Source organism: Ceratosolen solmsi, unplaced genomic scaffold (genome assembly GCF_000503995.2).
Source record: "Ceratosolen solmsi marchali unplaced genomic scaffold, CerSol_1.0 scaffold7, whole genome shotgun sequence".
Classification (NCBI taxonomy): Eukaryota; Metazoa; Arthropoda; class Insecta; order Hymenoptera; family Agaonidae; genus Ceratosolen; species Ceratosolen solmsi.
In genome coordinates, this window is record NW_011948413.1 from 2,070,162 (window position 1) to 2,098,012 (window position 27,851).

General features: G+C 26.3%; 1 protein-coding gene across 3 annotated transcripts in view; it reads left to right on the top strand.

The window, feature by feature from the left end:
• Nucleotides 1-27,851, top strand: part of vn (membrane-bound neuregulin protein vein) — a 287,263-nt gene that overhangs the window by 147,840 nt on the left and 111,572 nt on the right. For all 3 annotated transcript variants that reach the window (XM_011505896.1, XM_011505895.1, XM_011505894.1), the window contains exon 3: nucleotides 12,366-12,508. In XM_011505896.1, coding sequence (XP_011504198.1) covers nucleotides 12,366-12,508 — 143 coding nt within the window. The remainder of the gene's footprint in view (nucleotides 1-12,365; nucleotides 12,509-27,851) is intronic.

The window sequence follows — 27,851 nt, forward strand, 5'->3', positions numbered from 1 at the left end:
GCTTCACGCATATCTGATATTCGTTCTGAATCTACTTTGGGGTTCTCGCGGCAGTAAACCCATTAGGTTCTACTGCACTGAGAGTATGAGCACGTTCCGCTAGAGTTTTCCAGATGTTTTATGACACTAGTACAAATAATTATGAGCAGGAAAGTTTTGAAGTCTTAAATACAATTTTCATGACATTACTTGTCAGATATTTTATTGCCTTACTAAACGGAGTCTCTTATTCTCAAACATTATATATACTTTGTATAAATTTGAAGCTTAGTATCATAAACATAAATTCGCAAAATTCAGTAGAATAGTACTGATTTTGATTAATTAGCACTTCATTGATGAAATAAAAGCTTACTGCATATTTCAAATAGTTTCAGGATATATTTTCAATTTGAATTAGTTTAATAATATAATAAAGATTTTAATGTACTTCTATATATTTAAGTGATAAAGTCGTTTGAATAATATATAAAATTATGAATACAATGATTTATATTTTATAATATTTAAATATTTTCTTCAACTATTGATTTATTTACTAATTATCTACTTCTGCTTTTTTTGAAGTGACTATTATTAATATTATTGACAATGAAATTTATAATTATATTTTATAAATATAATATTTAATTTAATATATATTCTGTTCTATATAATTAGTATTTGTATATACTAATGTATCTAAAATTCAATTAAAATAAATCTTAACAAATAAAATGTTTATAAAATTTTTTCTCATTTAAAAATATTGATTCTTGTGTCAATACATTTTATACACTAGAATAATAAAAGGAATTTTGCAAAACGATAGGAATTATACATATAATAATAAACATTGTACAATAAATTATACAATATTATGTTGCAAAATTGAATTAGAATTAATCAGTATATTATTATATTCTTAATCGTATTTCACTATAATTGGATGCATATGGTAAACTGAAATTGAACTACTTTTTTCATTTTTATGGATTATTCAATAAGAATTTTTTTTTGATCAAATATAATTTTCTCCTATCTATCCTATCCTAGGAGAGAAAAATAAATTAATTTGGCTGTTCTAATCCAAGTATCTAATTCTACTTTCGGTGCATAAACTGATTTGTAGAAGAGTATTTACGAAGGTGGCGAGCAATATGCGAGTGCAAATTGCCCAACAGTGTACTTACGAAACTCAACTAAGTTTTGGAAGTACTGCTGCCAATTCCTATGTTACTGCGCCATGCTACTCCTGTCAACTTTACAGCTGATGGTCGAATCTGTTACTAACTGTTCGCTCGTGAGAGTCAAGAGGTCGAAGTTTTCACCGCATGGCGATTAACAGGAAACGTTTGCGGTTATCTTTGGAGATCAAAGAACCATTTTTCATCGAGATTTAATGCTGCAAGATTTCAGCTCTCGATGCTCTTCACTTGATTTGGGTAGAAATTACGCCGTTAACGCAGAAGTTCATGAGTATCCAGAATAAAAATTGAATTTAGAACCATATCATTCAGAAGTGCATACATAACAAATTTCTATATTAATAACAAATAATTATTTGAATACATTAATAAAAAATATAAAAAATTATATTATAATGCAAGTTAATATTAAGTCAATAATTAAAGAACTAATTATACTATTATTATATGTGTGTATATGAAATCTTGTTCATTCATTCGTAGAATCATGTTGTAAGCAATCTTCTATTATACATGCTTTAACAAATAATCTTTATAATAAGTCGCTTTAATTATATCACATTTATCAATGGGGATAAAGATCAGAAAAATTACTACTAATTGTAAAATATCTGTTGAAATAAGAATCAAACTAGGCTTTTTTTTATATATTTCTACACTGCATAAAATGAATAGTATAAATCTATATTTGATTACAAATGTTGTAATTGATTAAATTTTTTTATATATATATATATATACTTCATTTAAATTTTCCGTTTTATCGTAAAATATAAAAATAAAACAAAATAATAATAAATGAAATTTTTTAAAAAACTATATAAAATTAAATAAAACTAAATTTCATAAATATAAAGTTAATAATAAGTTTAGTTGTAATAATATTATTTATTAAGATTGCAATTAACAGCAACATTATTTTTATAATATTACTAATTCTAATATTTATTAAATTAAAATTTTTCAATTTACTTTACAATTCTGTATTTTTATTATATGACATCACTGATTGTTGTGAATTTTTTTCGTAAATTGTATACAGAATGTACAATATCCTAAAAGAGTTTTAGTTAATATCAATATAGTATTTATGAAAAATATTTATAAAAACTTAATATCATAATTATATATAAAATATAAATAAGAAACTACATATCATGAACTAATAAAAATCTATGAAGAATTATTGAATAGCTGAAACATTTAAATAATGAAATTAAATTTATGTAATAAAAAAAATTCATTTAATCAATATACAAAAGCCATTCGCTAAAAATAACTTCTAGTATACCGCTTAATATAGAAAATATAAAAGGTAGTAAAATATCGATTTCTATCAAAGCCAAAGTTACAAAACTGATGCACAACCCCCAGGTGCTCAACATCCTCAGATGATAAATCAAGTGTGCCACTACACGTAACACCCACGAGGGCAACTAATCGATGGGGCTTTGTATTACGTTTCATACGCAATTCAAGAGGCTCTTTTATCTTTCAACACTTCTTTCATCAATTGTCAAGCTAATCCAATTCGCGATTATTACCGATGGACTTTCAGATTGTATTGTAAGAACTTTTGTAATGCTCAACTTTTTTAAAAAGAATTTCAAGATATCTGTGATTTGCTTGTTATTAGATCGAACGAAGTTGTTTCGTGAATAATGGAACTGTTGAAATATAAAATTAGATGGTTTATATTGTCGATAAAGTAAGAAAATTATCAACCAACTCGTTATTATTTTAATTAAGATAAAAATTATTGGACAAAAAATAAAAAATATATAATTCTCTAACTTTCCCTTTTCTATAAACTGTTTGATGTAGAATATTTTTCAACTCACCTCATGTATATGTGTATCAAAGCAATTTCTACCCCCGTTTCCACTTTCGCCATTACTGTGGCGAAATCAGCCAACTTAAGTCAGAATCGAGGTAAAGCTTGCCATTTTCACCAAGAAGATATAGAATATCCGCATATCTAGAGCAACGAGCTTTCTATCTTGAAAAGCATGAATTTCTCAGTATGGATTGAGAAAGAGTAAAAGATTTCGGTGCATGCGTTCTATGGTTTACGATGATAGTGAAATGCACTTCAAGGATTTAAAAGCTTCTCTCTTGATGATTACTTCCGCCACAAATAGTCGATCCCCGCATAGTCTTTCCATTTTTCCAAGAAGTTTTGCAGTATTTTCAGGGATTCTACAATTTTAAGGTACACTTGATTTGGATTGGGTTATGTGTAAGGAATCAGTTACCGATAATCGTAGCATTAGACAACGTCCATTATTTAGTGCATACATTGAGTAGTAGATAAAATATAAAGAATTTAATCTTTAATTTATATATCAGTCAAATATTATATAAAATACTAACTACATTGTAATATATACTAAAAATAATGAATAATAATATTCATTATGTTATCAGAAGAATCTATTACAGGAATTTTTTATTTATAATTACTTTCAAAATATCTCTAATATTTAACTAATAAAGTAGAATGCAATATTTTAATCATAAATTATTTAATAAAATGAAATATGTAATTTCAGAGTAGTTACATTACAAGCAAAAAAAATTTCAACAATATACTTTTAATAAAATTAATTCTAATCGTTTATATTGCAGTAGGCTATTTTTTTTAATTTAAATAGATTGATATAATTCATGCCAGTATATATATATGGATTGTATATAATAAATAAATAATATATATATTAATATTAATTGTAGGTATAAAAATTATATTAGCTAAATAATATAGTACCGCTAATATACTTATATAAAGCAAAAAGGTACTTTTATAATTTCTGTTTTTAAATATTTAAAAATAATTCCTTTTAAATTGTTATTATATATATTACCTGTTTTAGAGTGTAATAATATAAAAATAGCCAGGCTAAATACATTGTTAGTCCACTACGTAGATTTATGTGTAGATTTAATTTGGATCAAATCCAAATTTTAGGCTACCTAAAGAAAAACCTTATGTAAATGTTGTATTTATTTCATTAGCATTTTAAACGTTAAAACAATTAAATAATTTTATTTTGATATCATTCAAAGGTACTTAAAACTACTATTTTATATTACATGCAAATATAAATAAATTCATGTACTACTTATAATGCATTATATAAAAGAATGATAAAAAGTTATACATATACATATGCAGTTCAATATGTATTGATGTTTTATATTACAATGATTTTTTACATTACGAATTAAGTTTTTTAATATCTATAAAAAAATCTATAATATAAAAGCAAAACAATAAATAAAATTAGTACTTAAACAATTGGCAATTATTTGTCATCTATTAGAAAAAATATTACTTACAATTAATAAAATTTTATAACATATATTATAAAATTTTTAATAATTATGTCACTATAAAGTCACTCTTTTTACTATACATAAGGAATAAAGTTAAAATTTCAAATATATTAAAAAATTTATAATAAATGAAAATTTATGATATATCAGATCTTTATAATACTGATATTATATAGATTCAACATGTAGTATTAGAAAGATTTTATATTTAAGAAAGTAACAGAATCAAGATTGTTATTTGCACGATTGAACACAGAGTAGAAGCATTCTAAGTTGTTACGCCACTGACGCAGTTAGTGCCTAAAATTAGAAACATATACTTTTGGAGCTACGATGAGAAACCGAGCGTCGCATTGTCTAGCAGTATTTCTTTGGCGCCTCTTCGAGCTACAACGTAACGATGACATGAAATGGCCGTATAATATCAAAACCGTGGAATTGTCCACCAAACTAATCGTTTCATAATCATGTAACATGTAAATCTAAAGATTCTGAAAAAGGTAGATACTACCGTATGAGCTATTGCTGAAATATATATGAAGTATGATTATCCTCTTGATAAGTCTGTTTACCAAAACAACTATAATGGAGTGTGAAAATTGTTTCGTATTAATGTCATGAAGCATATCGATTATTTATAATAGTACTAATAATAGTTAAAGCATCTGAAGACCTAATGAGATTACATTAAAAAGTTAAAAACAAAATATATTAGTAAAATTGGCTTATGAAGTCAACGAAATTTTGAAATATCCAGTGCGTTAATACTTCAAGAAACGTCTATTTTATTTAAGGATAATTGTTGAACATATAAATATATACATGTCATTTTTTCAGTCAAGTTCAAATATTATAGAGATTCATATATATTTTTTATTTTATTTTTTAATATTGTTGTAACCTAGAACAGAAATGTAGCTATTTTTTAGTAAAAGTATTTGTGGTAATATGAAAATTAATTTGAAACAAGTAATAATTAGAATAAATTAAAAAAAAAACATAATACTTTGAGTTTAAAGTTTTACAATATGAATAAATATTTTAAATTAAGTAGAATAATTCTAAATAATTATTGCCATTACATTATAAATTTTACAAATATCTTCTATTAAAAATTAATTTTTAATTTTTCTGAATTTTTTTATTTGAATTACGTATCATACTTTTCAATAAGGCAAACCTTTTCTTAATTGTACCGTAACTATTATAATTGTACTCTTGAATTCTTGAAGTGGAAAGTCAGTCTTTAGAGAAACAATAAATGTACTTCAAGTCGTGTAATTATTCCACTATAAACATTCAAATTACAAGATTCTATTTGAAGAAGTATCTACAGAATGCTGTTCATAGTTTTTGTTTGCCTGTTCATATTTTATAAAAAAATTAATTCATAATGGTAACCTTAACAATTTTGACATTTTAATACGTGTCAATATTAAAAAAAAAATGTTTTTCAAATTTATATGCCTATCGACTCTGAGTACTGTTCATGTTTTCCAGCTAGCATATATAAATACGTCTTAGAAATCTTTTATTTATATATAAAAATAACAACCTGAAACAGTTGACTGAACTAATAAAGAATAATTCGTACAATAATTGTTTTTCTTCGCATTGCCTATCAAAAGAAAGTCAAAATAATTCATCTTTCAACGCGTTAAAATAAAAAAAAATGACAATCAAGGAAGATCAAAGACCAATTAGTAAACAAGTCTCCTCGAAATCCGAATGAAAGTCAAAATTGGAATGATGAGTTTCACGCTCATGATAGTAACAACTACATGTAGAGAAGAGCTAAGAAGAGCGAAATATGGAAGCTTCATTCGATATATAAGAGGCATTGAAAGCACCTTCTCTTTTTCAGTTCTTCTTTCTCCCTTTCTATCCAAAATAAAACCATTAACAATTTGTGCAGGTGGAAGAAAAACAAGGCGAGGAGAAAGATGCTGGACGAAGGAAAAGGAGGAAGCGAAGAGCGGACGGCTTTCTTCGGCGCTAGTACAGTTTCCATTACAAGACGGATAGCTTATCCACTGTTGCACCGCTGCTCCCGGCAACTTTCCAGAGATGTCATTAGATATCCATTTTCTACTGAGTTTGCAGTGGTAACTCTTCCACTCCCCAGCTCGTCTCATCTCCCATAATACCCCAAGGGGAGAGAGAGAGAGAGAGAGATGATGATGTGGTGGGGTTGTCAAGGATCATTTGTTACACACCAACGTTTTATTTTATATTTCCAAGTCTTTAAAATAACATCCATGATTGTGAAATTTATTTATTTATACAATCATGCTTGTACTTGCCACCATCGATATCTCTTATGTTTTTCAGCCTGTTTCTCCAATAAGCGCCAAAGAACTACACCTACATATGCGACTAAATGACACACATGTAAAATTTTTATCGTGAGTCATACTTTTAAATTATTTTAAATTCATGTGTTAATATATAATAATGTAAATTTAAAGGAACATGATTTTATTTACAAATGATATTATATTTTTTGCGAAAATGTAATATCAAGTTCATGAAACTTATGTAAAAATTTATGTACATCAGTACAACACAGACAGTAATATTAAATTAAAGCCTTTTAAAGAGTGAATAATTGAATTGAACAGACCAATGCTTATACATCGATAGTTAAACTAAGCAATAGCTTACAGTGAACTCATGCGAAGAGATACAGCGAAGAAATAAGAAATTAAAGAGAGAAAAAAATATGCGTGCTTGATGTACACATAAGGGGAGAGGGCGGACAGAAACTGAGAGAAAAAGAGACAGAAAGAGACGTGGAGAAGTAAGTTTCTAATTTGGTACCGTGGTAAAAATCGATACTCCGTCTAGACTACTACTACTCTGCTTGCAAAAGAAGCCAGAAAGTAAATGAAAGAGTACGAGATACAGAACTAAAAAAGAAAGAAAGAAGGAAAATCTCAAGTAGAAAAGAGATGAGAGTGCTAGGCGACAAGAAAGATCGAAAATCTCTCTTACGCCTTTTCTATCTTTCTCTCTACCCCCCTCTCTAGGACTGACTTTCGAATGTAAAAGAGAGAAAGAGAGAAACATACATACGAGAGCAATCTATTTATGTATTCCATCTCGTTCATGCGAGAGTTGCTGCTCGCTCGTTCGACTTTTGCCTCTCACGTTTTTCTTTCATCTTGTTACGTTCCTGCGGATTCACGTTGAATTACCTACGAAAATCTCTCTCTCTCTCTCTCTCTCTCTCTCTCTCCCTCTTTCTCTCACTCTCCCCTCTATCTCTCTCTCGCCTTTCTCACTATATTTCTCTCATTCATTTACTGACTTTCGTTAGATAGCTACCAAAATTCGTATTACTATGATCTTGATTTTTATCAAGTGATGGTAACTGTGTCTATGTATGTATCTCAATACTGTTAAATATCGAAAAGTGTGTAAAAAATTGAAAAATCTATCAATAGAAATAAAATAAAATTAAATTATCAGGCATATCTCACTTGAGGCTTAACAAACACTTGAGAAATAAAAAACTATTAAAATGAAAAATTATTAGAGTTTTTCTGAAACTATTGTATATACATTCTAATAACAATTTTCTATTAAAAAGTATAACATTTTATTCATATTGAAATAATCATTATTTAAATTTTATTATAGCTTCAACTATAAAAATAAAATAATCAAAATGTAATTTTGTTATAAAATAGAGTTGTATAAAACTTAAAATTTATTATTGTCTCTATTGCAATGCATTTATTATAACAGTATGTCTAATTATAATTAATGATTTTTACTAAATATATTGAAAAATATTTTATAAATATTCAAAATATTAAAAACTAGTATTTTTAAAATCAATTGTTCTGCGTTTTTTAAATTCCTGTTAAAAAAACAAATAATTTTTACCTTGCATATTTAAAAATAAGCAATTCAAATGTTTCTATTAATTTGTGTATTTGCTCAAAATTTTTATTCGATTAAAAGTTATGCATTTCAAATATAATGTGATTTTAAAAATTTGTTATTTTGAATTTTGTTCTTGAATAAATTTAATTTTGAAAATAACAATCGATTACATAATATTATATAGTATTGTAATTATTCATAATAATATAAGTTATTTACGTTAATAATGTATTAATATTTTCCTACTATTTCAAATACATGATATTTAAATTTTTCGTAGTCATATGGTTTCCTCTTCTATTTAACTGAAATTTTACTTTTATAAAGTAAAATCTTGGCCAGCCAAAGTTCATCCTGTATGCTTTGTATTAATTTACACAAATTTTCAAAAGTCGAATAATTCATTCCTTTCAAAGTTATATTAAATCTTTTTAAGTGTTCCAGTAAATCTCATTTATTTATATTCTTGCCCTTTAGTTTTCGATTCATTCTTTAAGAGTAGTAGTGGATTCGAATATAATTTCGGAACGGTTAACCATCGTGAATATTTAAAATATGATTTGCATCGTCTGTAAAAGCTTCTCTGCTCCAAATACTAAAAACTTATAATATCAGATTATAATTATCTTATTTGATCAAAAAGTGTCTACATATATACTACTTACCTCTGTATCCACTTTTCACTAGATATACACATATTCTGTCCTACACATTGTTAAATTTTCAAATTTAAAAAGAAAGTTTCACTGCTCATGAAAGCTTGCTGGAGCTGCATATTCGAATGCACTCGGTGCACTACTCCCTTACCTAAATTGTTTCATTCTGTACGGTTCGAATTGCTCGCACTCACTCAACGATGTACATAGGTCAGAAAGAAACTTCCTTTTTAAATGTAAAATGAAATATATTTAATGAAATGTAGTTGAAATCAAATTGGATTGAGTAAAAATGTAATCGTTGAAAAGTGTGTGCCTATCATTCGTTTTACTCATCATACAAAATGACTACACCAAGAGAGAAAGAGCGAAAGAGAGAAAGAAAAGTTAGTAGTTTTTGAGAGTTATATTGTATCTATTGACTTTGATATTCAAATGGTCTCACAAAAGTATACCATATTCAACGAATTTTTTTACATTTTTTTCGTAATTTTATTAATGCATGCGAATACTTTAACTATACATACGGAATCCAACTTATAAATATAAATTTATAAATTTAAATAATATGGTAGTTCATACTATATATTTAATAGAAAATAATTGATTAGAATATAATTTAATAGTAAATGACACGATGTTTAGTAATAATAAAATTGAGCAAAAGGCTACTTGTATATTTTATATATATTTATATCACACATATTCCACATATGTAAATATTAAATTAAATACATTTGTTGAAACTCTATTTATGTCGAAGAAATATGAAGTCATTAAAACTATGTAGTTAACAAGCAAGAAGAAATCAGTAGTCATTTACATTGTCAAGTACTGTATGAGAAAATTTATCAAACTACAATTATAATAGAGTTTATAAGAAATTGTACTATTAAAATTGGATAATATTCATAAGTTCAAGTAATAATAACAGAAAACTATGAAACAAGCAAATGCATTAATTTTAATGAATGAAAATATTTTTATAACATGTTTAAATTATTTAATTAGCATATATTTATCCAAAATATTTACAGAAGAAAGCCTATTTCTGTCTTCGAGACAACAATAATACCATATAAAAAACCTAAATATTTGATTTCGTTAAATCAGTGATACAAGTTGATTCAATTCCATTTACAAATTTTATATATTCTAAAAATATAAACGTATCATGTGGATTTCTATAACTTATGAAGAACATTAAATCGATAAAAAAATATAGTCACTCCATAAATGTAAAATTCTAATTTATACTTACAGAATATAAATATCTTTCCTTCTAATTTCAGTTGCTTATTTCCGACGTATTATCTTATCTTCCTGAAAATATCAACAAGCTTTATACTAAAGTTAACACTTCGTTATTTCTTCGGACGTAATAATATTTTTTAAATTAAAACTCTTCATATATGAAAATCAATTTATAACTAATATTTCATTATATCCAAACAATTTACTGGTATTTTTCGAATAGAAAAGTGTAGTAAATATAATTTCACTGCTTTATAAATTGATATAATTACAGTGTCTGTTTATAAAACAATAACTAAAATGATAAAAATAATACCTGGAAACTATTTTCTAATAATATATTATTCCCATTCAATTTATAACTGTAGTAATATATATTTGTTTAATATTTTTAAAAGATTGTAAATGTCAAACATATAACATTACTAAAAATATGAATTCTCTCCAAATATGTATATTAAAAAAAACATATAAATAGATAGTTGGTACACTTTTTAACAAGTATTATTAAAAATAATAAGTAGCATATGCCATTTTTTAAAATTCATTTCAATATTTCAATATTTCAGGATTTATGTGATCTTCATTAAAACTCTCTGATGAAGGCAATTTATATTCTCATAGTGCAAACAAGAAATTAATTCTTTAATGAACCTTCGGTATTTAATTCTTACTCTGTGATGAACAAAAGTACAATTTTATTATGAATTATATATATCTGATATATGAAATAATTACTTTATACCCTATTAATGACTTATGCAAAACTTAAGTATTCATCTGAAATGCCTATCTACATCCTAAACGTTACTACTTAAGTAATATTAAGTAATGATAAGATTTATCCAAAAAAATTAGAAAAAAATTATTTATATTATGAAAAATCTTATAATAATTAATATATTTAAATTAAAAAAAAATATGATCATTAATTGATTGAAATAAATATATGTCAATATTTGTAAATTATGTAGATATCTTGTACATTATTTTATTATTTTATTTTTATATTCTATTGTATTTTATAATATTTTATTGTTTTGTATACATCATTTGAGTACTTATATTTATTCTATAGTACTTTAAAAGTATTTGAGACTTCTCTTTACAATGACATAGATGTGCATTAATCCAATCATAGCCTCGAATATCATAATGACAAGGTGTTTATAATTTCCCAATTAGTGCATGGCATGTGAAAGCTAAGTGCAAGGAATTAACATGCAAAACGAGTTAAAAATCTAATCTTAAGGGAAGGTAGAAATCATGGAAGAACTTAGATAAAATATTTTTTCGTTCTACTCTTGCACTTGACGTAAAAATCAGACCGACTTTTGAAGGTAATTATTCACAAGAAGAAGAGCGAAAAAGACAGTGGAATAAGGAGACAGAAATAGCTTAGCTTAATAGAGTACTGCATGATTAAAGGTTGGGTTACGTTAAAAGGTGTAGCATAGCTCTTAGACACTGCGAAAGTAAAACAGTAAAAGTGGAATAATTGAAAATGCTTACATATACTATCTATTGGTAACTTGTACATGTGCATATATATAGAAATATATCTACAAATATACTTATATATGTATATATATATATGCATGCATGCGCACGAGTGAATATGTGAAAAGGATTGATAAAGGCGAGCGTAGTTACTACTAATACTTATTTATAATCCTATTTCTATTTTTATTACTTTTTTTATAATATTTCTGAATACCAGTTCAAGAGCTCAAATTATTAAATCATATTCAATGGTGATTTTTAATGGGACATACCCTATATATATATACACACATTAAACATTTTGTATTATGCTTAAAATTAATTTTTTTTTTATTTGATAATATAAAGATGTTGATTACAAGAATATACTTTACTTAAAAATATTTTACAAATTTATCGGTCTTTTTAAGTTAAAAGTAACAAAATATAAATAAATCATGAATAATGAAATAGACTGGTATCATAAGTTCCTAATTGAATAGTGCAACTTAATCGCGTAGCCTAAGGTTTTAAAATTAATATATAATTTTTATTACAGGCGGAGGTCTAAAGTGGTGATATCCTCAGCACGACCGGAAGATAGTGGCAGATACGAATGCGTGGCTGAAAGCACTTCCGGTCATAGGGCTTCACTCGCAGCCCAGCTTCTAGTCGCTCATGATACGAGAATTCCTGAAACCAGTAAGTACACATATTTAATATTAGTTTTATATAATTTATTAATATATTAAAGTCGTTTTAATAATTTAAAAATTAATAAAATTTTACACTTCTTTAAAAAATAACTTGATGTAAGTAATTTATATAAATTTATTATATAGTCCATCATCAATATACAGAAGTTTAGTGTGAAATAATAGTTAATAAATAATATTGGAATAAATACATCTACTGAATTATAAAATAATTATTAATACCTACATACTAAAAGAATCATAAGTTTTTCGTACCTTCATAGTTGAACTACGTTATATTATATATTATATTATCAAAGTAATATCTTCAAACGCCATATATTTTTATTACTAAAATCCCGAAACAGACCTTATGTAAATATTAAAATCATTATTGTAAATTGGATTAACAATACAAATAATAGGTCAATCATATGTACCCAGCATATCCAAATTTCAGGTATTAAAGCATATAAAGACGAATATATTGATTGACTGACTTATTTAGAAAAGAACTAATTGAAGATAGAGAAGGTAGAGTTTTGTTGAAAGAATACCGAGGAGTTTTGAAACAAAAAAGACGAAACGCCACTTGACCGCTAAAAGTGCAGAATCACTAACTCGTTTTACGGAACGATATTTCTCGGTTTACGTACAAGATCAGAGCAAGCCAATTTTCCCCGGAGAATACAATTTATTTCCCTTCCAAACCTACTCGTCTCATTCTGTCTACTTGAGCTCATTTTTTTTCTTTTCGATTTGTTCCTTTGTTTTTGTTCTTCAATCGTTTGTCCCTCTTATACCGTAGAAAATTTAGCCTGCACAATAAAAATTAAACTTTTGTCTTAGTTACTTTATTCTAAATTTATTGTTACTGTCTATATGCATATATATATATATATATATATATATATAAAGAATGCTTATAAAACATAAAATATTTTAAATGAAAACATCTTTATTTGTAATTATTTTTATAGAACTTTATTAGATATATTAATAATAATGAACATCATTATAAAATTTTATATATAGAAATATATATATATAAATAAGTTTATAAAAATTTAGGAACGTACATTTAATTTCTATGTAAAATTGAATACGATATTTGTTGATTCTAAAATTGAAATATATATTTCATTGAAATAAATCAATAAATTGAAAAAGTATATTATGTATATGAAAGCAGGAAAATGGAAAATAAACTAAATAAAATAATTAATTATAAAATCACTCCAGATATTATTCTAACATCAATTTTAAAAAGCAGTTAGAAGTAGCTTATTTAAAATTTATATAAATGTGTGCGTTTACAAAAGTTTGTATTCTTAAAAACTGTTTTTATTTTATTCTTAAATGTAAATTATTTCTATATTCAAACTCTTATTTCATTTGAAAATTATAATTTTCGGATCATTCGTATTTTTTATATTTTTCATAATTCAGATACTTATATCTTATGAAAAGATTTGTATTAATGACAAAAATATAATAAATTAAGAGTACTTTTAAATATCAGAAAGCTTGTGTAGTAATTAAAAGTAAAAGCAATAATAAGTTTCGGAAGGGTGGATACCTAGGACAATTTATTAGTCTACTTTCAAAATTCTTTTTAGATTTAAATAACAAATCAGTTATAAAAGTAAAAGATTATTTTCATTTATCTGAATGAATAATTAAAAATTTTCTATGATAACATTCAATTAATTCAAAATTCTAAGTATATGAAAATGAACTGCCTATTCATGGGATTTAAGTTTCAAATCAAATTATTACGCAGAACATAATTAAGAATTTTAATAAAAAAATATTTTTAAAGAACATTTATTCAATACTTCAAATAAAAACCAAAAAAAAAAAAAATAAAGAAAATTTCCTATTCCTTTCATATAGAATCCGCGTGGAATAATGAACAGGACTAAAGCGGTGTTTATTGTCTATATAAGAAGCAATTTAGCATAGCCATAGATGAAAAGCTAAACCCCCGCTGATACCGCAAATTAAGTGCTAAAATAATAGCGGGGACCATGAGCGAGCTTCCTCGTGAAAGTCCGGTGCATAATTTCCACGATGAGCTGCGCCGCGCGGTTACTCTAGCAGAAAACTACTTGCGGTCGGTCGCGCCGTGACGCGCTCATGTCGCCCTGGAGGACAAAGGCCGACAATTAGAATCCCAAGGATAGAGACGACGAACCTATCCCGGGTTTCGCGTGGCTCTGACGTGCTCCGATATAATGATGCGTCAGCATACAATTCTCTGCATGCACCAAGAACTGAGATTTCTCCCGGTCTATACTAGGTTTTTGACCTATTACTAGCAGTACGTCTAACACACCTCTGTACATATTCATCCTTTTCCCTGTACCGCTAATGATACTTGCACGTCCTCGACAACGGGATTGTACAATTCGGGATGTTCGAAACTTGCATGTCGATCAGAAAAAAACTCCGCCTGTAAAATTTATATACAAAAATGCATCGTTACGAATTTCGATATTTATGAGACACTGAAGATTCGATGTTAGTCATTGAGTTTTATTACGTTAATTCATAGTTAATCTAATGAAAAAATCCATAATTAAAGTAATATATCATAAATATGTCATCATTGATATTGATCATATGATTGATTTACATATCATCAATAATATATCATCATTAAACATAAAATATTAATTTCATTCAATATAATAACAAGCATATAAATAAAATGTGAATAGATAAAAAAAGAAAATTAGCTCAATAGACTTATCAAAGTATCCTTACAGAATAACTGTGCGTATTTTTAATCATTCTACATAACATTAAAGGGTCATTTATTTATAATTTTAATATATTTTGAATTCTCTTTAATAGAATTGTATCTTTAAAATATTTTATGCGATCATTAAAAAAAGGAATAATATTAGATTATATTAGAATATAATTATTTCGTATGATAAATTATCTGTTTAGTACTGAAGAATATGTAATAAAATGTAATTAAAATAATAAGATTCCAATGTCACATAAGTTAGAAGTAAAAAGAAGAAAGAGAAAAATAGAATTAGCGCTACTCTTGTTATATACAAAAATGATAATACACCAAGAAGTCTACATAAGATTGAGTTTAAAAAATCATAAATATTATTATTCAGGGCTTAGAATAATAAGAGAAATTTAAAAAAAATTTACGCAAATTATGCAATTTTATAAAAATAAAATATAAAAAATTTTTATTAATGCAAAACAAAAAGTTGTCATGAAGAAATTATAAGAGAAATGGATATCCATATATATCATTATATATAGTAAACAACAGCCTTTTTATTTACATTTTTAAAAATAAATTGTACATTGCAATATTGAAAAAATATAAATTATTATATTTTAAATAACATTTTTTTTATTAAACTTTAATCACTAATAAAGTCTGATCACGTTAAAACGAAAAAAGCTTTTAAATCTAATTTGACTATTTCCATAGGGACTCCTCACTTAGCACATTTCTTGGAACTTCTGTCTTTCATTCTAAATTTAAATTGTTAAATTTTGCCTCTGATGTGAATAATTTACGACCAGATTTTTTGATTATTGAAAATAGTATTCAAAACATTTTCTTTTCCTGCGTACTAGGTAGTATAAAATATATATCTAAGAATATTAAAACTCCGAAAAATGTCTTCAGATCTATGTGAAATAAAAAATTGTCTTACTTTAAGAGCTCTAGGTTTAGTTTCTTACAATATTACAAAGTAGTATTACGAAATGTTGTCATACTTTTATATAGGAGAATCATGTCTTTCTTAAGTACTGTAATCAATAATTTATGCCTAAATATATACACATACTTAAGAATAAACTTTAATAATTCTACGGGTACGATTTATGATCCATATTTTAGAAGACCATTAATATACTCAATGTTTCTCCATATTTTTAGAAATGTTTCACGTGAACAGTTAGAATTTATTATTTTATTTATATATTATTTTATTCTATTAAGATTATAAGTATTACAGAATTGCAATAATAAAGTTAACATAAGCTTTTCGAAGTAAAATATAATTTGAAGCTGGAACAACATTTTAATTAACCTTTAATATTACCCGAATAAATTTCCACTGAATTAGCAAAAGACGAAATATTCGACAAAAAATATACCAGCCAGCCTTGCTAGAATTTATATAAATAAAAATCTCTGCGCTTAGACTTCTTCATTTGTCTCGCGGCTCGCTTTGTCACTCTATAGCACACAAGTGGCATGTGTTTCTACTCGTACCCTCGAGTCTCGAGTCGTTATAACAGCATCGCTTCGTGCCCAAGTTACACTACGATAATGCTCCAGCAGTCACGCACCTGTGACAAGAGGAAAAGAGAAAAGCTACTAGGTATAACAGCGACTGTAAGTATAACCACGGACTTGCCACTTTTTCTACGGACCACTCAGACCTTTTCAAAAGAAATGAGTAGAAAGAAAATGAATTGCGTTGCCTTTGAGATTTATTACATGAAGTCTTAAAAACTAGTGTGAATTATTAATTTGTTGATTGCAATGCTTTTAAAGTGAAGGAATTATTAAAGAAATTTGTAGTTGCGTTGTATAATAAGCAATTTGAAAGCACATGAAATCATATTTCTCTGTATATTTCGTAACTATATAAAATTAATTTAGAAGACACAGTTGCAATGCTTCGAAGCAATTTGAAAATTATTACGAGATATTATTAATTTATAAATTATTAAAAGATATTTAAAAGTTTTTAATAATGATATTGTAGAACTCTGTTAATTATAAATTTATCCTCCCTAATTTACCTGGCACGGCAAAATTTAATTATAAATAAAATGTTATTAATTTTAAAAATAAGAAGTGCGCACGAAATTATGTATATGAAAGTTATTGGTGGTAAAATGAGTTCGATGTAAATAGATATTTGGATTAAAAATTAATAATATTGAAATATTCTATGCCATTTTATAGGTAATCATTTTTAAATAATGATACGAAATCTAAATCCTATGATTGTAATAAAAAAAAATTATCGAATATATCGATCTTCTTTGAAAAGTCAAGAAAGCACGCTATCATTTGCATAACTCAAATAGTCTAGAAACTCGATTTTATTAAAGAGGATAACAAGCAAATAATATATCCTTAAGAAATATTCCTATAAAGACTTTCTTGTGCATTCGCCTTAGTGTACGTATGCCACAATATCTAAACATCCGTGAATATATATGTGTCGGCGTTAAATATAGACGCAGTTGATCAAGAATATGAGCCCTCGTGCGTAAAGTAGTTTTAATGCGCTGATGACAATTAACCTCATCAAGGGTACGTTATCCATTCCCGAATTATATTATATCGATTATACGCAAACGATATATGGATGATCCCCATGGAACGAAAGTACGACAGTCGAGCGGAAAGACTCGGATGTTCAATTGCGAAGGCCACAATCGCAAACGTGTCCATTCATCCCGTCTGCATAGAAGCATTGTTAGGGTCTACAGTCACGGAGTGTTCGAGGGAGAAAGGGGTGTTCCGTAATCTGCTTTCAGGCTATCAGAACTCCAGCCCATGTAATATGTGTTTGCATAGCTCCGTAAGTGCATGTATCAGTAACTATCAATGCGTATATGGATACGTGCCTATACTACATATTGAAAATTGCAGGCAAGCACAATAACCTCGATTGGGAGGTCTTTCGTCCTACAGAGTCTATCATTCTGCACGACATAATTACCCATTCATTTTCGCATATTAAGATCTACTTTATCTCGAGGTAAAGCTATCTTGTTGCAAGCATTTGTAAATACAACATATTTAAGTTTTACCTAATATTTTAGAATTATATACTTGTATGAATAATGTTTGAAACGTGAGTAGGATTCCGCAATATCTGTTGCTTTATCTTTACGCTAATTTATTCCTCGAGGGGTATTTATTTTATAATTTTGTAAATAAAAATATATTCATTATAATTCAGAACTATATGTACTTTATTTCAATAAATTATTACTGCTCTTATTGGGATTTTATTATATTATCTTGTATATTTCAGTAGTTGCATATTTAGGTAAAATTTATACCGTTCACAAAATATTACAGCAGCTCACAGTTTTAATACAGCTAGACATTTATTCTTATAAAAAAAAATGTTCAAAATTATTCATCATAATAATTAAAATACATAAATATTTTTTGCAGCTTTAGTAACTGTAAATATTAAATATAATAAATTTTGAATCGTTAGTTAAAGATAATATTGTGCAATAATAATTAAAAAGAAATGTTTATTATAGATTCGATCGACTATTGTTTATTATTACTGTATTAAACAAATCTATAGGTTCTTCAATATATAAAAAATACAGATATACTTGATACTACAGATATACAGAAAAATATACTTGATCAACAATAACATACAATTTTACATGCATACAAACCATACAAATGCATAAGTATTAATTGTGGCCGGCAGAGACTACTTTATTAATTAATCAATACTAAATCGCAATTAATTTTGAAGTCTATAAAAGAATATCAAAAATATATTTATATATACAATTACATTATTAATATATTACATTCTACTGTTTATATTACTTTAATAAAACCGATTTTTATTTTTAATCATGTAATATTTTCTATTGTTAATAATGAAATATTGGTTTGATCTAGCATGTAAAATTATCTTATCCCAATCTAAAACTTTTCATAACATAATTTTCCATTCGAATTTTCATTACAATTTTCTATGGTTTTATATACCTAAAAAGATCAATATCTTCTCTATAGTTTTAAACTTTGTGCGTTGATTAAAATTTTAGTCTACTTTGCTATACATTGATACACGAAATTGGAAATCACGTAAATTGTAATGAAAGATCCAGCACACAATGTTAACTTATCATGTTCCAGATGTATGCCAGTATTTTCAGTTTTCAACTTCCTTTTCTCACGACTTCCGCAAGTGCAATTCCATAAACAACCCTGAATCTAAATTTATCTCCAAGAACTCTAAATGAACGGCATAATGATGCGCTAGGTATTCGAGCCGTCCATAATAAAACAACGGTCGAGCGAAAACGTAGCCACGTTTATATGGTGTTGGTAAGAAATCGCGAAAAGCTCCGTCGTTATGGGAGATGTGGAGGGCTATAGCCAGGTACCGAGTGGTACGAGCCACCCCGTTAACGTGTCAGCGGCGTTCATTGTGTTCTTTGGCATTCTGTAACAATGGCTATTACCCCGGGCGATGCGAGCCCCGCATAAGAACGGCGCTACGATACACGGCCTTGCCAACATGGACATCCACTCAATATCTTACGGTTATCGTGCTCTCTGTCTGTCCTCACTGCACAGCTACTTAAGCGTATACTTAATTCACGTGAGTGGGCACCCTAGTATTGTAGGTGAGTGACTTGGATGAGATGTGTGGCAACGAGGAAGACTGACAGAGCAGTTAATCTAAGATTTATTTCGTTAATGTGTTCTTACCGGGCACACTCTTAAAGCTTGCATGCTTATTACCTGATGGAATTTTCGAAGTCGTTAGATCATGAAGAAAACGCTTTAGTTTTTTCTCTATTTACAAGCACTCAATTTATTTTTATTTTTAACAGTTTGTGCAATTAGGTAGAGAATAAAGCTCACCACTTAGATTAGCTGCATTTAGTTAACATTAGATTACATTTTGTGAATGTACTAAGTTTCTATAGTATAGAGCTTTGATGTTTTAATTAAATCTAAAGGTCATTTTCGCCTCTTGAAATAGACAAAATTAAGATAGCGTCTCCGGTTTATAATTACTAGAATAAAGTCCTTTAGTAACTCGATATGAAAATACTCTTTCTCTTAATAGCATTATGCATTAGTAATTGTAGTTTTAATGTTGCTGTATTTCCTAATGCAATAAGTCGTTATATTTCCTGAACGTAATAAATTGTACATTAATTATATTTGACAACTAATAATATTTATTTATTAGATCTTAATCCCAATTAAATCTATGATTGATAATAAGTTTAATCCAAAGGCAATTTAACGAACTTAACGTATTTTAAAATTTTTTAAACAATTAAAGATTTTTAAAATAAATTTATGATATCTATTGAGTGTTGAAGTATTTAAAAAATAAATAAATTACTTATATAAATGAAATCTGTGAAAAAATCTGTTAACGACTAATAAAAAAATGTTCTTATCTATAATTAATTCTAATATTATATATTTATATACAAAGAAATTATATTTACAAATAAATTATACAAATATTTTAAAGCATTTGAAACATAAAAATTTATATGAAAAAGAATGATATAAATATTATCATATTTGTATCTAAAATAAAAAATTTAATTTATCTATAAAAGCTTATTATTTATCAAACAATTTTTGTTAATAGCAGTACAAAAAATTTTGATGATATTTTATAAATAAATATTTCATTTATTAAATACAATTTTTAAAGAAACAGATATTGATGTCCCTATATATGCATATTGATTCAATATATATATATATATATACATATATATACATATATATAAAAAATCTCATGTCTTCAGAAAAGGTAAACCAATCTTGATCGTAAATTTTTTTATATTTTTTTTAGAATGTCGGGTCAAAACAATTTTAAAACTTGTTTCACGCCATTTTATTTTATACCATTTTTTTATTTTACGCGTTTATTTTTCCAATTTTCTTAAAACGATAAAATTAAATTTTAAATTTGAATGAAAATAGAATTTTTGCAATTTTATATTTATCTCATTTTGAAATAATTAAATTTTATTCGTTATCTAAGTTCTTATGTCTATTCATTATTCTACAAATATTTAAAATAAAGAAATCATTTAACTACTATTTAAAAGAGAATTTTTAAATACATTTATCAAGGTTTTAAATTCATTATTTGTTTTTTTTCTAAATATTGCAATAAATAAATACTTAATAATATTTACGAAATATTTATTATATTTTATACTTTAATATGTCTAAATAATTACATGTTTATAATATTTAAACATTTTCAATGTGAATAATTGTTTATATCTTAAACAAAATATATAATATAACTAACAAAATATTCGTTTTTGATAAAATATGCAAGAAATTTTTAATAATTACTTTAGTTTTGTTTAAATAAATTTAAAATATAGACAAAATATCACAATATTGATTAAATAAAAATATATGAGTAACATAATCATTCTATCGAATGAACAAAATGTATCATAAATTTATTGACATTTATTATTTTTTCTTGCCAATTAATTTCTAAATTTATGTGTTAAAATATTATAATCTCATTTAATATTATGAAAATAAGATTTTATAAGTTTATATATGTATGAGATAAAAAAAAAGAGCATAACATTTTTAGAATAATATTATAATAAAATTTAATTTTCAATTAAATTCATAATATTTATTATAATTTCACTGTGATTTATTTATGTAATGCTATATATTTCTTATTTATTATAATTTTTATTATATTAATTTTATAATTTTTCTCCAAGTAACTACGATATTTGACTAATTTTCTAAAGTAAATCAATAAAATAATATTTGACAATAGTATATCCAATTATTTACTAATTTAGAAAAAATTTAGTTACTTATTTAGTGAATTTTATGATATAAATTTAATGTACGATAATTACATTTATATTATATTATATATCTAGTTGAAGGTTTTTTGAAATGGGGATAAGGAATAGTTAATGAAGGAATTGACAATCTCTATCTACAGGTCCCAATTTCCCACTTTACTTTATAAACTAGCTTAATGAATTTTATAATATCAAGAATATAGTTTCCAAAATTAGGCATCACAATTACTTTCTCGTTTTAGCATCTGAACAATATGCAAAACGATTTGCCCTTACGTCCTATATGTAGTATCAAATTAATCGCTGCATGCACGTTTTCCCAGATCATTTTCTTATATGGGTAGCAATTGAGCAAGAGCTTACCCGTGAATGCCGCATGCTTTATGCTCACGCTTCCTTTCTCGCTTTCTAGTTGATACTCGAGTATACTCGCGTTGCTATATATACTATCTCTGTTATCTCAGTGCATCGATAAAATAGCGGAACTTTCTTGTATGCACAAGATGCTTAGGAAATATTTCACATCACTTCAAAAATAAAAAGTAATATTATCTCGAGCTATTTTTCGTTGTTTCTTATATCGATCAGTCTATGAAACCCCGTCATTAAATTATTTAATAAAAATTTGAATAAATCAAGTAATACTATAGGTTATAGTTATTTGACCAAACGCGTAAATTTAGAGAACTAGCGCAAATTCTGTGTTTGCCGCAGTGCTGTATAAAACTTGACGACGCAATTGAAAAATAAGAAAGATGTGAATGATTCAAAGCTTCCTTATTATTGAAAAATATATATCACACTTCCTGTGATAGCTCGAATATTAGTAAAATACGTTAAATTTATCATTTAAGATTTAATTGTATTTTTTGGAACATAAATGGTAATCGTGCCTTGTGATTGAAAATAAAACCCAATGGTAAGGAATGGACAGCCTCAAAAGAAAATGGACTAGCTTTATGTTGTCCCCCAAAATCTCCATTATTCATTTTAGCATCCATCGATCCGTCTTAAATTTGAAAAAGTAACGCTCGTTCTCTTCACTTACTCAAGCATGCCGCACTCGAGGTGACGAAAGGGCAAAGCGGATCGAAGAGCAGACCTACGTACGTACCCCGAACTATTTACCCGAGGGCATAATTTGCCCCGACGTTGAGGTAACATCAAGTTGCCGCTCTCATACCTATACAGGGCAGGAAACTCGTGCTACACTGCGAGCGACGCATGCATCTAAAAGGGCTGGAAGAGGGCAAAACTATTGCGCTAAGCAAGCGTTGAACTATGGTTACCAGTACCATGTGTGTGCTGCCGTATTCAGCTGCACGAGAGCGTGAAAGGTGGTGACGGCAGTACGAACGATGGTAGTAATGGAGACGGGGAAACGAGAGGTGAGAAACAACCCAACTCCAAATGTCGTCGAGGACTAAAAGCTTGCACCACCAAATTGAATAATCGCTGGGGGTTGTTTCTCTGACCATTCGATCACCACCCGCCCATTTATTTCAGTTTTCCACGCCTATGGTAATAATAACTGTCGAACGCGTGAAAACATTAGTATTTATTTTCCAACCCGTATTTCATTATGAATTTATTATCAATGTAGATTTATTATAAATTCAAAAAACTGTAAACTATTGTATACTTGATTTTAAACTGAAAGGTAAATACGCTGGAAATTCGTCCGTTAAAATTTATATGATATTTTTATATGTTTTACAACATAATTTACTATCAATAATAATTAATTTTATAATATACATTTAAATATTTTTAATATTATTAGATATTAAAAAATTTTTTGATTACTAACGAAATGTAGAAAAGCTGATTCTATCTATGTTCCCACAATTATTTTATACTATGCAATAATAAGATTTATATTTTATAATTAAACATTGCATTAAATTCTAAATATATTTATTTCGATAATTTTTTTTACATATAAAGTGTTAATAATACGTGAAACATATTTGTAAGTAAATATATATATATATATATATCTTTAATAATGAGTAGAGAAAATAATCATTCTAATATTATAAATATATTATGATTCTTGTATACTTAAATAAACTTTATAATTTGAACATTCTAATTTTACCTTATTGAAATCCAAACGAAAGAATATATAAATTATCTATATTTTACTGATATATAATACTGATATAGTTCTAGATAAATAAACTATTATCTTACAAAATTCTTTTATAATATAAAAATATTTTTAAAATGAAATTTTTTATTAAATTTATAATATTATTTATTCAATTTTAAATAACATTAAAAAGTAGCCGACTTCGTATATTTATTATAAAATTTATTATAAAATTTATTGTAAAATTAATATTTTTTCTCAAAGACTATTTTAGTATGGAAAAGATGAGGCAATTATTTTAATTAATAGAACAGTTATGAATGTAATTCATTTGCACAGTTATTAATAAAATTTCTTGTGCATTTTGATTTTGCAGTTTATAACTGCATATAAATCTGTATAAGGTTTTCAAAGCATATATTTGTTCCATTTTGTAATTTTTTTCGTTTTCTATTATATAATTTAAATATTTCATTCCAATTTTAATTTATCTACTATTTTACACAAAATCTATTCTATAACTTACATTGTATTAAAATAAAAATTTGATTATATATATCCTTAGTTAATAATGGCCAAAACATTCTTTTAAACATAAATATTATTACTCAGCTTATTAATTAATAATATACTATTGTTCTCAAACAACTTACAAGAACATTATTAACATATTCTAAATTAATTTGATTTATTTTTATATATTTAAAATTACATTTCAGTAATTATTTCCATGAAAATTGTTGTGATTTTATTTTATATTTATGTACACATAATTATATATGAATTTTATTTATTAAAACTTCATTCAATAATTGAACTACTTAAATCATAACTTCGTTGCAACATTTCGAGCTAACATACTTATAATTTATGACATGCGATATTCTTATTCAAATTTTTGAAAATATCGAATTTTATTTCTCTCATTTCTTTTTCAATACTGACAGCATGATAGCTTGTTGTACTGCTTCTGAAAATTTATTTCTTGGAATTTGATCTCATTATTTGTCCAAAGAATATATTTGCATTATAAATATTCCTCGTGAAGTCCAGAAAACATGACAAGAGTATATCAAATAATTCTAAAGATTGTGCAGAAAAGTTATTTTATTTTACACTGTTTTTGTGAATTACGAAATCTTTGAAAATAGAGATTTACATTCTGCTCATCATAAATAATAAAAATTAATATCATTAGTAAAATTAGGCATAACAATGAAAAATAATTTTTTGTATTTATTTAATAATATATTTACATCTAACTAATTTATCCAAATATTTTTAACTAACAAAAATACATTACGTCTTATGAATATTGTTAAATTAAATTTGTTTCATTAAAATTCTTTTTAAAATAATTTAAATATACCAATATGCGCAACCCACAGTCTTAATTATATACCTTTCTATAGTTTGTTCATAAGAATTATTATAATCTAAACACAATATTGAAAATTTATATATATATATCATAATATATCATTTATATATAAAATTTATCTATATTAAGATTTCTATCATATATTATGTATTTTTTATAATTACTAATAACATTAATATTGAAAAACGAAGATTTAAAATTTAATTACCCCTAGTCAATTCGATAAAATAAACGCTACCTTCAACGTACATTTAATTTTTAATATTTAATAGGATAATAAAATAGGAATCATTTAATTTTGTAATTATTTATATACAATTATTATAAAGTAAGTTATATATTTTTAATCAACTATAAAATATGAATAGTGCGTTTTAATTTTAGTTAGAAAAATTTATATAGTAAACGAATATTAAGCTATATGTTAATATGTAGTCTATTTTAATTGTTTGTTAATATTCAAAAACACAATATTCAATGATTATTGAATATTATTATTAAAATTAACAAATATATTTATTAATTGGTTTGAAAGATAACTATTAGATTATTAGATAAGGCTATTATTAGCTTATAAATCGATTTTCAATAATCAAGATATAATGCAATTGAATCGTAAATTAGCAGAATTTCGTGTTCATAATCATATTCATAATACAGATTCAATCTCATTTAGTTTCATCAATTAGAATAACATCTTTTATTTGCGAAGACATCGATGAAATTACACAATAAATCTGATTGTCATTTTCCGTATTCCCTACCATATGCCATCGGAATGAATTTACATTGTGTTGAAAGGAATAGCATGCATATACATTTTAAACATATAACGATATGATTGCTGTCGTCGTTGTAGTTTTGAATTTACTCTGGAAGTGTACAAAACATAGCCAGCCAGTAAATTCCCAAGAACTCCCATATTCGCCTTCAGTAGAAAATAAAACGAGATCCTCATGCTCTCTCTTTCAGCTCGTTCTCAAATAAACAATCACTCTCGCACTAAATTCGCAGATGGCCGAATTGTCGTATATCGCTTCACATGCGCTCGAATCTTTTACTCCACACTTTGTTTCTGTATCTTGCATTTCAACTTTTCCATGTTTTTCTGTTCTCAGTTTTCTGCCTTCCTTACCATCTTTCCGTTGGTGTGGAAAAGCATGATTATGATCTTTTCGAATTCAGACACTACACCTTCTGGTTGCAGAAAGAATTATTCTGTTGATGTAACAGACAGAATAATAACGCAGTCAAAAAATGAAAAAAATAAAATACACAAAGAGTGATAGTGAAAGAGAGAGGGAGAGAGAGAGAGAGAGAGAGAGAGAGAGAGAGAGAGAAATCTAAGCAGTAGAAGAGAGATGATAATGGGAAGAAAGAGAGAGGGTATGAACGAATAAAAAATGAAAAGAATAAATGCAAAAGAGAATGTCAGAATAACAAAGAGAGAAAAAGAATGAAGTAGTACTTCTCTGACACGGTTCGAATTTTTTTAGGTAAAGTTGCTCCCCTTATGTGATATGTTAAGAAGAAATGTCACGCAATACTGCATGGTTACAGTTAGTAAAATGAGGTAAAGATATATTTTCGAATAAAAAAAAATCTAAAAATACTTTGCTTCAAATCATTATAAAAATTTATTACTTTGTACACCTTTTGTAATATCTTTCGAATATTATATTTATTATTGTATTAAAATATATACAGAAATTTAATACTATTGTCAAGCTATATCGTTCTTAAAGATTTCTCTTGAAAATAAATAATAATACATAAGTTAAACTGATAATATTAGAGTAAATATGGAATAGTTCTTTAATGGAAAATAGATTAAATGTATAAAATATACTCAACTGATAACATTTCACAGATATAGGCATTTATAAACTAGCAATTGCACGATATTTATAGGAAGTATAAGAAAGTAGTATACACTTATCGCATTTGTTGATTTCTTAAAAAATAAATATATTCGATATTTACTCATAACACATCGCTATGTCGCTCTTCATTGAATCGCAATAAATGTGCATCACGCGTTGTATTATTGAATGGCTGCAACGAGTATAAGAAGGCACTACATTATTCGTAAGAAAAGAGTCGGGTTTGAGAATATCGCAATGAATATGCAACTAAAAGTGGCAGTGCCGAAAATCGTCAAAAAATATGGGGACGACGTTGAACAGGAAGCCGTAAATGAGGGAGTGATAAAGCTCAGCATACTTTGTATAAAATTTAAAAGCCATTCGCTCATGTTTACTT